General features: G+C 41.5%; 1 protein-coding gene across 1 annotated transcript in view; it reads right to left on the minus strand.

The window, feature by feature from the left end:
• Positions 1-6969: 6969 nt before the first annotated feature.
• The window catches only part of FLT3LG (fms related receptor tyrosine kinase 3 ligand), a 28908-nt gene continuing 21379 nt past the window's right edge, over positions 6970-14498 (minus strand). The window contains exons 5-8 of the mRNA XM_087713836.1: positions 13890-14036; positions 11690-11843; positions 8387-8547; positions 6970-7697 (exon numbers count right to left, since the gene is read on the minus strand). Coding sequence (XP_087569962.1) covers positions 7674-7697; positions 8387-8547; positions 11690-11843; positions 13890-14036 — 486 coding nt within the window. The 3' untranslated portion in view covers positions 6970-7673. The remainder of the gene's footprint in view (positions 7698-8386; positions 8548-11689; positions 11844-13889; positions 14037-14498) is intronic.

A 14498-nucleotide genomic window follows, 5' to 3' on the forward strand; every position in this document is an offset into this window, starting at 1 on the left:
CTAGCAGCTCCCCTTTCCTCCAGTACAACTCCTTCCCTTATTTTATTCAATGTGCATTCTCAATCTGGAATAATCTGGCTAAGTGTGGTTTGAAGGAAGCATGATGAATTTGCAGATCCATGAAGGGCTGGGTTCCCAACACTGATTTTAAAAAAAACAGTCCACTTTCCTAAATTAGGCTATTAGAATATATGTGTAGCTATATACGTAGCTTACTTGTATACAGGTAGTCCTTGACTTACAAACACAGTTGGGACCAGGGTTTCCGTTGCGGAGCAAGGCAGTTGTTAAGGGAGTCACATTGGATTTTACAATCATTTTTGCCATGGTTGTTAATTGAATCAGTGCAGTTCTTAAGTGAATCACTTGGTCGTTAAACGAATACAGCCTCCCGCATTGACTTTGCTGGTTGGAAGCTAGCTGGGAAGTTCACCAAAGGCGATCACATCACGCCAGGATGATGCAATCATCATAAATACATGCCGATTGAAAGCATCTGAATTTTGATCATGCGACTGTGGGGATGGTGCAATTGTCATGAGTGTTAGGACTGGTGGTAAGTCACCATTTTCAGGGCTGTGAGAACTTCAAACTTTGAAGTCCCTAAATGAATGGTTATTAAGTCGAGGAATATCTGTATCTGTTCCCCTCCTATAGTTCCTGTCAATCTGCCCCCTTCCCTCTAGAGCAGGGGTGTCAAACTCAATTTCATGAGGGCTGCATCAGAGTTGTGTTTCACCTCGGGGGGGGGGAGGAGGTTGGGTGTGGCCAGCTTGATGTCACTCGGGTCAGGGGACCCCATGATGACCCAAGTTCTCTGCCTGCAAAAACGGGCTCCCGAACTCCGTTTTTGGCTGCAACTGCTTCCTGCAATCCTCCACCAGTGAAAATGGGCATGCCCCCCCCCAAGCTCCATTTTTTGCTGGCAGAGGCACTGTGGGCCAGTCCATTGTTGTTTCCAGCCCCTCCCACCCGCCAGGGGTGGGTTGCTGCCAGCATTACTGCCAGTTAGGCGTGCAAAAATGTTTAGAAAAGGGGGGGGGGAATTACATTCCTTCAGTGAAAATTGTTCTGCGCATGCGCAGAACCGAAAATCAAGATGGCACCGCTGTAGGAGAACCGGTTCAGGGGCATGGCAGGCCTGGGTTGCTGTTGGTTCCAGCGACCCAGGCTTCCAAGTTACTACCGCTTTAGCCTCTGGGTCCTGCAGACCAGATCTAAGCACCTCGCAGACCAGATCCGGGCGCCGGGCCTTGAGTTTGACACCTCTGCTCTAGAATCTAGATGCATGTAATCCACTTTGGCATTGTATTGGAGCAGTGTTTCTCAACCTTGGCAACTTGAAGATGTCCGGACTTCAACTCCCGGAATTCCCCAGCCAGCGAATGCTGGCTGGGGAATTCTGGGAGTTGAAGTCCGGACATCTTCAAGTTGCCAAGGTTGAGAAACACTGTACTGGAGGCAACATGCTGGAGGTGTTCCTGGCCGCTGTCTGATCATTTCCATTGCTAAGCTCCCAACAAATAGACAAACCTTAGACCAAACTCTCTTCCCTTGCACAAAAATAATTGCTGCATCGCTAGAGGTAACCGCAAGCAGATACGGATCCTGACCTAATGGGGCCTTTGCAGTATCCCCTATCCTCCTATTTTACAAGTGGCAACATTACCAACTATTCTCCTTCATAAGATTCCGCCCATGAAAACCTTAAACTTCTGGTCTCCCTTGATGAAACGAGTTTAAGAATTTTCTCTCTGGATTTCAATCTATTCTTCAGTTTTGGCAACAAGGGCTGTCTGGATAGTGAACGTAATGACATCTTATTGTTAGAGCCCGTTGCTTCCCTTCACTCCCATCCCTTCTGGGAAAGCACATGCCAATTATTTTGCTTTCACTAGAACATATGGTTTCCATTGATTGACCTTTTATATAAGCTGAACTTTACAATGTTCCATCTGGCATGTCCTCTTGGAATGGTAGCAACAAAAAATACTGCAGTTTAACCATTCTTTCTTTCAACTTAATGTAGAAGGGAAAACTGAGAGAAGTCTTAGAACTCTTGTCTATTTCAGCTGGGGAGGGAGGGAGGGAGGAAGGATCATGTTTGACTAGTCCTTATGAAACTATATTAAAAAAAAAGTTATGGGGATAGGAACCAGAAAATTGGTACTTCAGACGATCTCTTTCTAAAGATGTGGAGGGAACTATGTACAAGCCCAACTTGCAAAGCATGGGAATTCAGGCTTTATCTGGGCTTGTTCCTATCCTCAAACATGACATTTCAAAGATGATCATAGGGGGCAATAGCCAATGTGTAATCCTTAAAAGCAGTTCAGCCAAGAGTTCTCACTGGAGGCACAAATGACCAGAGTCAAATTGTGCTACTGCAGTCACCTCATGTGAAAATCTAGTTCTCTGGAGAAGACTCTAATGCTGGGAAAGGTGGAAGGAATGAGAAGAAGAGGATAATATAGTGTACGGATTCAATTATTTTGGCAATAAGCGCATAAGGCCTGGGTGACCAGGGTTATCCTGGACAAAATCTATCAATGTGATCCGTAAAAGTTGACAGCACATAATCTATCATGCAGGCAGTTATTTTAAACACGTGACCTAGACACTGATATAGCATCTCTCTGCAAGGCAGCCTAACCTAAAGAGAATGTCTATAAAGCCTAGATGGTATGGTATGTGGACTTTGTTCTTCAATGCATTTGAAGACATCAGCTTGGGAAAACTGATGATGGGGAAGATCAGTGGTGAAATCTATTTTTTTTTTTTGCCCATCCGTTCTGTGGGTGTGCCTTGGTGGAGGGGGGGTTTCATGTGACTGGGTGGGCGTGGCCAACCTTTCCCCCCACTTTTTAAAGCATTTTTTTCCTGCTGGTTCAGGCGAATAGGCAAGAAAATAATGCTTTAAAAAGTGGGAGGCGGGGGAAGTTACTACTGGTTCGCAGAACCAGGGACAATCGTCCCTACTAGTTTGGCTGAACTGGGCCGAACTGGAAGGATTTCACCCCTGGGATAGATCTTTCCATTGAAGAAAATGCCAGTTTCTTTCCTTGCTTAATTTCTGAACTAGTTAATAATGGGTTAATTAAAACACTATCCCATGGGCTAAGTTTAAACCAAAGCACAAACCAAGTATAATTCATCCCTTCTGCAAATTAATGGATTACTTTTACTGCAGCCTAATTACTGAAAAACTCACACCTAAAGCGTTGCAAGAGTTGCTTGTCGTATTATAGAGCTAAGGTGTACCTCCTTTAGTGCAAACAGAGTGAAGGAGTGAAGATACTGTCAGTTATATTGTTACAAATAAATATAATTTTTCCAATGTTTCGTGGTACTGCTTCCATTGTTTGTTTGTGCTCATTTTGGTGTTTGAATATTTAGTGCAGGTATATTCATTGACAATAAAGTTGTGATGGCAAAAGTTTTAAGAATCCCTGAGCTAAGCCTACAAACTTAGCAAAAGATTTCAGGTGGTCAGTCAAATGTCTGGTGTTTTCCAAAGGCAGAAAAATTAGATTATTAAACTCTTGAACTAATCAAAACACCAAACGTCTAAGGAAATTCAGCTGTTGTCTTGAGAAATACGTTTTTCTCTGGAAGATCTCAAGAAAAATTGGCTACAGATGTATCAGAAAATTCTCTGATGTGTTTTGGGAATGGGTGAAACAGGCCAGAATTGATTCGTTCTGGAGTAAGAGCCACTCCTAATGTCATGTCATAAACACTGTCTCTGAAGATAAAGTAATAGTTGAAATCAGTGAAAGGAAATCTGACTGATTCATGACTAAATTCACAAAAAGGATTAGTTAAAATGACGAATGCAACAGTGGTGGGTTGCAATTGGTACGCTGTGGCGGGGCCGGGTGTCCTAGTTGGGCACGAGCGCTGCGCACTCTTGCGCACGCCACCGCCCTGCGACACCCAGCTGCTTGGCGGAGGTCACGCAGGCACTGCATGCAGCTGCTCGGGGGAGGTCGCGCAGGCACTGTATGCTGTGCGCATGTATGCAATTGGCCCAGTTACTTCAAAAACAGCTATGGAATGCGGGTGGGCAGGCAGGCCAAATGAGCCACCATACCAGTACGGTGGCCGCTGCTCCCGGCTACTATCAGTACGGCCATACCAGGCCATATTTCCTGGAACCCACCACTGTTATGCAAGAGATGGCTCTGTAACGGAGAAGGAAAATTATGTTTGCTGGTTAAGTAGGAGGGGAAAGTGAGTTTTCTCCCTTTTCAGTCATTCTAAGGTGCATTGCCTTAATATGAATGAAAAAGAATGATGCCCAGATAATGTATGCAAAAGTGACCCCCAAATCTATTGCCTTTTAATGGCTATTAGGAAAGAATTCCACTGCCTTACTTTTATTCTCCTGCTAAAATGAGATGTTTTCCATTTAATAAATGGCGAAGAGAACATCTCCATCGTTGATTTCCCTGACTCATGCAAGATATCAGGATCAATTTATCATGCAAATTTATAAGCAGGTTAATCAGTTATTTGCTCAGCAAATCTTCACAAGAAGCACTAACTTTGATTCATAACACAACTTTTATTATAAAAGGAAACTAACAGAATCTTGCAAGTCTGAAAGGAGCTCTTCCCACCCTTACTTTTCATCAAAATTAGGAAAGGTCCCATCTGGGATGCTTTCTCCAACCCAATCCCTCCTTCAGATTCAGATCAGACCATTGGGTAGGCTGTGGCTCCCAAGGTCATTCATACATACCATTACAGACTGGGAAACCTCCAGAGAAAGATAATTTCCTATCAGAGGACTCATTGGATACTCCCTCACTCAATTTTCTAGACCTTCCTAAAATTTCTTTGGAAAGACTTTCAAACACAGCCAAATCAATTGTGGATGATGAAATCCAGATTCTGATTGTTACTAGATACTGATTATGTGGATAAAAGACTTGGGATGGAAGATGAATGAATTATTGCATAAAACCATCAGGAATAAACAGGAAAACCTTTTCCAGCAATATGTCTTGAGCTGAAGCCAGGTCTAATCCGTGTTCTTTCTGCCGTGGAAAATTTGACAGTTTTTTACTAAAGGAAATTTCAGTTAAAAGTTAGATTTGGTCTCCCAAGGCAGAAGACTATTTAGATTATGATGAGTGGCTGGAATCAAAATTCCTTTTCCTTGGAAATTATAATATCGACATAGAAAATTTTTAGGATGGAAGGAAAGAGAAGAGGAGAACAGCAAGGTTTGGACCTGATTACAGTGGTGATGGGAGAACTATGGGAAAGTCTGATGGACCAAACTGATCATCACAAAGAAAATCTATCTGCTTGTTGACATCAACATTATGACACTTATAGGTAATCCTCGACTTACAACAGTTCATTTGGTGACTGTTCAAAGTTACAACCCTGAGAAAAGTGCCATTTTTCACACTTATGATCTTTGTATCATCCCCATGATCAAAATTCAGATGCTTGGCATCTGGTTCATACTTATGACCATTGCTGTGTCCCAAGGTCATGGGATCCCTTTTGTGACCTTCTGACAAGCAAAGTCAATGGGGAAGCCAGATTCACTTAACAACCGTGTTACTCACTTATCAGCTGCAATGATTCACTTAACAATTAGGGCAACAAAAGTTGTAAAATGGGGCAAAATTCATTTAACAAATGTCTACTTAGCAACATACATTTTGGGCCTCATTGTGGTCATATATCGAGGACTACCTGCATTAGTCACCTTGTAGGAGTGCATTTATGGTGGACGCTTCTTCCTTAACTAGGAACTGCATTTAAAAGGTATTTTGTAACTACAGGAAATCCTCCACTTACGACTGGCAACTTAGCAATCGGTTACAATGGATCCAAAAAAAAGATAGTCAGATTCAAAATTTTGAAAAATGCCCTTGGTCAAGTGATCTCCTTTTGGGTGCTTGACAACCAATCCAAATGTATGGTGGTTTCTGGTGTCCCGTGACCACGATTTGCCATTATGTTGATTTATTATTGTTTTGTTATCCTTCAGCATCCTTTTGCCTCCTTTGTAAAAAGTTGTCAGCAGTGAGATAATCTCGGCTGCGCATTCCGAGTGATCACAATGAGACACTAAAATAATATACAAAGTCTGACTTTTCTCCTATCTGGTATGAATTGTCCCGTCTAAAATAAAACACCTCTAGTTGCCTTTCATGGTGTACATGATTCTGTTCTGACCAAATTCCCCAAACACGACAAACTCTCTGAAGTTAATGATTCCTTTATTGGAGCACCACCAGCCCTGGCAAAAAGTTTCTCTCTCACTGAGTGTGTCCAGCAGAGAGATGAATAGTTGTTTGCCACGTCTATTCACCTCTGCCCCCCCTGCCTTTTATCCCCAGAGCTAGGGTGGGGCTTCCCTAGCAGTGCTGGCTCTTCCTTCCCGAGGATCAGCCCATGGATTTCCACTGCTCTCCTCTCCTCTGTCTTCTGCGCATTTGCACGTCAGGCACTGGACCCAACTGTTCCTCCTCTTCCTCATTAGCCACCTCCAGACCTGGGGGCTGTTGACTCTCCATCTGAGGGCTGACTCCACCTCCGTCTCTCTCTCTCTCTGCCAACTCCATCCCCTCTTCCCCTCTAAGGTTGCCTTGATGCTGACCCTGCCTCCTCTTCCTCATCTGATTTGGCTGCTGGAGGGGCTGGAAGCCGACAGGCCACAACAGATTCAGGGAATGCATAAAGATGTTATGTCAGAACCACAGCTACATTTAAGATGTATGGCCTTCAACTCCCAGAATTCCATGCTAGCTGAGGAATTCTGGGAGCTGAAGTCCACACCTGTTAAAAGTTGATGAAGGTGAGAAACACTGTCTCAGACTTTGCTCTCCACAGATGATTCTAGGACAGGCTGTCTATTGCTTGATTCCAGTAAGAGACCAATACAGGTTAGCTGGTCACATTAAACAAAAATGCACTGGAAAGTTCCTCTTTGTGGAACATTCATGTGGTTACTAAACATTTGCTTTTATTTATACAAAATTAAAAAAAAACATATATTAACTCTCTCTCTCTCTCTCCCTTTTCACATAAGCACATGCCATATAAGCACGAGTTACAACCATTCGTTTAACAACCATTCAAAGTTACAATGGCACTGAAAAACGTGGCTTACAACCAATTCTTGCACTTATGGCCATCTCAGCATCCCCATGGTCACGCGATCAAAATTTAGGTGCTCGGTAACAAGCTTGTATATAGGACGGTTGCAACATGGGGTCACCATCGGTAACCTTCCCAGCTGGCTTTTGACATGCAAGTTAACGGAGGAAGCCGGATTTACTTCACAACTGCACGACTCACTTAAGAACTGCAGTAATGTGCTTAACAGCCTTGGCAAAAAAAAAAAAAAAAGAGAATGTAAAATCAGACACAATTGACTTAACATCCACCTTTCTTAGCATCACAAATTCTGGTTCCAATTGCAGTCATAAGTTGAGGATTATGTATAAAAAGAAAGATGCAGCGTCTACCGCGGGGTGGGAGCCACAACTGAGGCTCATGGCTCCTTAGCAGGTCTTTTTTTTTGACAGCAGCCCCTCTGACAGGTTGTTCCAGCTTAGTCCTTCAAGATAAAGGCTAGGAATGGGATAGAACAGGCTCTAAGATGCTGAGTGATGTAGGTCCCATACCACAGGGACGTGGTAATTTTAAATTGCTCTTGAAGAGGACCCCTGAAAAAGATAAAAAGACAAGAAAGGGAAAATATATTGAGGAAAATAAAATGTAGGGCAGATGCAATCTGTCAAGCAATCTGTAGCAGTGTTTGTCAACCTTAGCCACTTTAAGATGTGTGGACTTCAACTCTCAGAATTCCTCCCAGCTATTCTGGGAGTTGAAGTCGACATATCTTGGTTGCTAAGGTTGAGAAACAACGATCTACCACATCAATAAGAGACAGGAAAGGTCTCACATTCTCTGGGCCCAGAGACAATGTCAGCAAGCAGCGTTCTAGCTGATTTGATTCTATGTCTCTTAGGCACCATTTGGTCCCCGTTTCTACATAAAATAACAATTTTTGCTTAGAGAAAAAGCATGTAGCGTATCTAATCTAGCATTTTTCCTAATGTACTAAATTTTGATGAGCATGGAGAGGAGCCTAATGCTGGGAAAGAAGGAAGGGACGACAGAGAATGAGGTGCCTGGATGGAGCCACCGAAGCAGTAGGCGTGAGCTTAAATGGACTGCAGAAGATGGTAGAGGACAGGAAGGCCTGGAGGAACGTTGTCCTTGGGGTCGCAATGAGTCAGACATGACTTCGCAATTAACAACAACAACAACTAAGGTAGAGTCCAAGGCTGTTTCACATGCGACTGTTGTGTAACGCATATTTACCTGAAGCCGTTTCTTATTAAGAGTTTACCTGGCATTTTTTCCATAAACTGATGAGAAGACAGACCAAGATAGCTGAAAGAAGTAACCACCAGTAAGTCCTTTTGTGGAAGATTGGCTTCTTCCTCTCTAACTTCCAATCAGAAGTGTTGACGGGTAACAGAAGATTCTGTAGTACAGAGAGAGACTGACCTATAGGGGCAGATCAAATGCCAGCTGGTAACAAAGGGGTGGGGAGGATGGAGCAGAAAGTAAATGATATTCAGAGGAAAGACACAATGGGGGAATACATACACATGCTAAATTTTCATAAAACTCGTTGGTTATGTTGCCGGGGCCAGAATCAATCATATTATGCCTTTAGCATGATGATACTTCTCTCACAACATGCTATAAGGCAGTATTTCTCTACCTTGGCAACTTTCAGAGGTGTGGATTTTAGCTCCCAGAATTCCCCAGCCAGCAAGGGAATTCTGGGTTAATGTCCATACCTCTGAAAGTTACCAAGGTTGAGAAACACGGTGCTAAGACAAGAGCTGGATTTCCCCGATGTGCTGACCCACAAATGGCCCATCCATTTTAACTTAACCTTATACATTCTATAAAAACCACCCAATCAGTCACATTTTAGTATAATATTTTGTATCCCAAGTTCTCCTGGTTGACCTGCATTGCAATGTGCCTTGTGAAAAGGGTTGGAGAAATAATGTAGCATATCTAATGATAGATTCGTAAATTATCACAGGAAAAATCCCTCTTCTACGTCTAATTACTAAAAGAGTTTGGATGGTGGGAACATGAGATAAATGATAGATTTCTTTCTCAAAGGACTTCAGTCTATCTTGGATGGGATTTAGGCATTCTTATCCCATGTTATCCAGCTGTGAACAGATTTTGAAGGCTTAACTTTGCTCTTCTGATTTTATATCTTTGATACTAGTTGTTGCTCTTTTTTCCTTGCCAGCCGTGTGATTGTGGTGGTGACATTCCTTGTTAAGATTAACAAATAATTAAATCACTTACAAAAAAACCCCGACTTTTAGTATAGGTGCTGAGAATTATTAGAGCCTCTATTTCCTGTAGAAATCAGGATGAGTTAAAAAAAACATTTAAGAGGGTGGGATAGAAAGAAAGATTAAACCTGTCTTAGAAGAATAGCCAGAACTAAATATGGCCAGTGAAGTTCACAGCGACTAAATCAAGAGATACAATATTCCAGCTCTGCCATATTCCGATAGCATCTGTGAGCTTCTATTTCTAATATCACAAAATCATATGTGATGTAAAGTAGTGAGGAGGTGGATCCCCCCAAGGGAGGGGCTGCATTCCAGAAGAGTAAGAGGCAGCTTAGCCCAGATATCATGTGTGAGAGAAAGAGAGTGAAGACAGACCCTTCTTAATAGTTCACAGAGTATATTGTAAATGCAGATAGTAGAATCCTCAGTCTGGCAAGGTATTAAAAAATACAGAATTTGGCTTGAAGCAATAATAATAACAGTAGACTTATATACCGCTTCATAGGCCTTTCAGGCCTCTCTGAGCGGTTTACAGAGTCAGCATATTGCCCCCAACAACAATCCGGGTCCTCATTTTACCCACCTCGGAAGGATGGAAGGCTGAGTCAACCCTGAGCCGGTGAGATTTGAACCGCTGAACTGCTGATCTAGCAGTCAGCCTGCAATGCTGCATTTAACCACTGCGCCAACTTGGCTCCAGAGGTGGGTTCCTATTGGTATAGACTGGTTCGGCCGAATAAGTAGTAACTCAGCCGGACACATGACTGTAATGGTTCTATCCTGGGTGCCGCTATCTTTATTTTCTGATCTGCACATGCACAGAACAATCTTTACTGAAAAAAATGTAATCCCCCCCCCTTTTTTAATGGTGTGTGCATGTGCAGACCTTTTTAAATGCAAATGCGCATGCGCGCTCAAAAACTTTTGGGCACCCAACCAGTAGTAATGCTGCCAGGAACCCACCCTTGGGAGCCACCATGTGTCTTTGTTGTATTTGGGCCTGACTCATGCCAGGAGAATCCACAGCTATCTTCAGGATAGGATCTGAAGTTTCCACGGTGCCCCCAAACGGTACTTTGTGAGTGTCATCTGCAGGAATGCTGTGGCTGTAGCTACTAAGGAACAGGCTATAGATAGTTCTCGACTCACAACAGTCCATTTAGTGAGCATTCAAAGTTACGGTAGCATTGAAAAACGTGACTTATGACTGTTTTACACAGCTACGACTGTTGCAGCATCCCCTTGGTCATGTGATTAAAATTCAGATCCACAGCAATTGGTTCATACTTATGATGGTTGCAGGGTCACGGGGTCATGTGATCAGCTTTGCGACCTTCTGACGAGCAAAGTCAATGGGGAAGCCAGATTCACTTAACAACAGCGCTACTAACTTAACAACTGTAATGATTCACTAAACAACTGTGGTAATAAAGTTTGCATAAGGAGGCAAAAGTAACTTAACAAATGTCTCACTTAGCAACATAAATTTTGGGCTCAATTGTGATCGTAAGTCAAGGACTATTTTGCACTGAGATGTTGAGATGACTGCTTGGGCCATTGTACCTCATCTAGCCCCAATCAATGTTGGATTTAAAGACCAGAGGGCACCAAGTTGGGGCAATATGACATGGTAGACTATATTCCAGAAGTCCCCAACCTGTGGGTCACAGCCCACTAGTGGACCGTGGGGGATTTGCAACCAGGCTGGAGAAATGGCAAGTGTGCACATGCACACCACTCGTGCAAATGGAGATGCATGCATGTGCACATGCTTGCCGGCCGTTCACACGGAACCATCCCTCCCCCCCCCCCCCCCGGCAGTCCTCAAAGCCGGAAACATTGGGGAACTCTCCCATATTCCACTGTGGGAACATTATTTTCTGAAAGTTAGCTTAGTATATACTGAGGGCCTTTCCCCGCTGCCACGTCACACAGTGCTCTCCCCTGCAACTCCCACTATGCCTTTATTGAAATAGGGGAAACAACCCTATGTGGAAAATAGGGCAGATCTCTATCCTGCCTTTAGTGGTGAAAAATTTCTGTTTCCTCTCACTACCATTTACCCCATTTCCCTTCATGGTAATTAGGGACAAAGCTCTACAGATATGACACACCTTAACCCTGTTCTTGGATGATGGAGGGATAAGGGGGGGAACATTATTTTAACACTTAAGTCTATCTCATTTATGGTCTGGGGATGAATCGAATAGGATATTGGATACAAAAGATAACTTTGTTGAATGAAGCATGATTAGGCACACATGGGAACATGGCCAAACTTTTGTTTCACCCCTTTCCCCATCACTTAAGAATGTTACCTATTTGGTTCTGAATATAGGTGCAGTTCTTAAAATCAACATGCTTTTCTTCTGATGTAATTATTTCTATCTTCTCTGATAGAAACTGAAGGCAGGAAGGAATGACATCTACAAACTGAGAGATATTTTTCAATTCAAAACTGGTAGAACTATTCTGAAAAAGAGCAAGAAAAATACAAAGAATTAACTGCAGTTTGCTCATCCCAGTATGACAGCTGTGATTACTACCTCATACTTCAGTAATCCATGCCAAAGTTCAGATACTATTATTCGTGCTTTTACATCTTTTGAAGTTTATTTTGGGGGGAAAAAAATCCCAACAATATGAACTGACTGAGATGGCAAAAGTGAATACTTTGATTAAATATAAAAATTAGGCTGCTTTTCTTTCTATATAAAAACCCTTTTTGCTTGATAAAAGATAAAAATGAAGTCTTGATTTTGATTAGATATGTATTGATTGTTATAGAAATGTGCGCTGCTCAAGTTTAATAGACACAGATTTTATTTTGGCTTTTTATGCATTTGTTTCCATTTGAAGTAAAGCGGTGGTTCTCAACTTGTGGTCTGTGGACTACTGCGGGCCACAATGCCACCACAGGAGGTTCACAAAGGTTTGAAGAAATGTTATAATCTAAATCTTAAGTTAAGTCTTGGGGGTCCACGGCCATAGTATGTGGCCACAAAAGGTATTTAAAGAGGGTCCATAATGAAGAAAAGATTGAGAACTACTGAAAGAAAGGATGTGTTATTATCGATACTTTCTTATAGAAATAATTAATAATACTATGTGTATTTGTGGAATTGATATTATGATGCATTAATGGGCTATATGTTTTATTTAAAGAGAGTTTTACAACCCTGTAATCTGTTTATTCAGAGTGGAATCTAAGTGACTGAATGGTGCTGAGAATTTATTATCCAGATGCCCTTCCTGATGCCTACACAGAGTTCACAGCAAATATTTTCTCTTAGTATCCTGATAAACACCTCTAGGCCACCGTGCCACACATTTAGACTAAGAGAGCATTATTATTATTTGATTTTTGGGTATGGTATGTATATCTTTTATATTTTAGTTTTGTATCTCTTTGTTAAACTAAAACAAAAGTTATCTTGTTTTATCATTCAACTTTATCTGAACTGAAGAGAGTTGGAAGTAACGTTTATTCTGTTATTTTTGGAGGGGTTTCTGATATTACTTTTAAATTTTTCCCTGTTGTCCCTCCCCACTTTTGTCCTTTTGTTGCAACATTTTAATTTTTTTATATTTGAAGCTTAATAAAATTCTTTTTAAAAAGAGCAATGCAAATTATAGGTTATGGGCTTGACAGTAATTTCCAGCTTAATGGTGATGCCATTTATTGCGAATAGTAATCACTGTGGACTAGATGGCCTCAAAGGTCCCCTCCAATTGCACATTACATAGTGGGATTAGGGTTGATTCAGACTGGAAATGCTCAGCAGCGTTTCCTTCAAAATGAAATGAACCTACTTGCAGAAACAGGCATAATAAATAAAGACAGTTACACCGTCCTGGGTTATGTGATTATCACCCAACTAGCTTCTGACAAGCGAAGCCAATGTGGGAAGCCAGGTTTACTTAACAACCACATGATTCACTTAACATCTGCAGTGATTCACTTAACAAGTGTGGCATAAAAGGTTATAAAATGGGACACAACTCAACTGTCTTGTTTAGCAACAGAAATTTTGGACTCTGATGTGATCGTAAATTGAGGATTACCTGTAACAAAATCTGTATCTCAAAGGAAGGGAGGAATTTCCTTTCCAGCCAGAAAAAAAAGAACTTAAATAAATTCAGATACTTTCCCAATTTCTCCCAGCCCAAACATAGGATAAAAAAAAGATTTTCAGAGTTCCTTTTTCCCTCATTTTGATTATAAGCGGTCAAGCTGGTGTTGACTCTTAGTGACCATGTAGATACAAATATTCCCATCAGACAAGGAATATGCACAGAAGTATTCATACTTTGTTTAGCACTGTTAGAGCCCTGGATTAATTTAAGTCTTCCCTCTTTACTTAGTTCTGATCTAAATGAACACTGCATTTTAAATAATAGAAATTTCGATTGTAATCTGTTCTATTAGGACCAGGCAAGTTAGGTTAAATTGTGAATAAAATAGGAATGACTTGTATTGTCATTCCAAAGCACTCTAAACAAAGTTCTTCAACTTACTATTTTAATATTACAATCTTCAACAAATTTTGTGTGATCATATATCTTCTTGAATAACGTTTTCAGTTTTTCCCCAGACACGTTGATTAATTTCTTTAAGTTTTCATTGATGAAATGAAGGTCCCATAATAAACTGCAGAATGCGTCCTGGAGAATATAAATGGAGATGGGATGCAGAGAAAACATGAAACCAAAAAGAAGAAAAAAGATTGTACCCTCATTATAAACCAAGACTACCACATTTGGGTTACAAATCTTTGAATTCCCTCTAGAGGGCAACCTAGAAAGACAGAACATCTGGGTTCACTGCTGCCATCTAGTGGTTCTCTATATCATTGCAGACAAATCTGATAGATGGCCACCAAGAACATTTTACTCAAGCCGAATCCAAGATGGGAGATGAAAATCATATTAAAACCCTATATCCAGAGGCATATCATAACATGAGATCTGTATCTCTATGCTTGCTTAAAGGAAAAAGTTCTCTGTAGGGGTCATTTTGATTCATTACTAAGTCAAAACACTGATTCTTAACCAAAAGACATGATTTTCCAGTCAGTTTGGGAGCTCTTTCTACATAGTTGGAAGACTAAACAAGCCTAAACAAGA

The sequence above is a fragment of the Thamnophis sirtalis genome, unplaced genomic scaffold (assembly GCF_051295495.1).
Source record: "Thamnophis sirtalis isolate CommonGarterSnake01/CBP01778 unplaced genomic scaffold, rThaSir2_p1.2 scaffold_4, whole genome shotgun sequence".
Classification (NCBI taxonomy): Eukaryota; Metazoa; Chordata; class Lepidosauria; order Squamata; family Natricidae; genus Thamnophis; species Thamnophis sirtalis.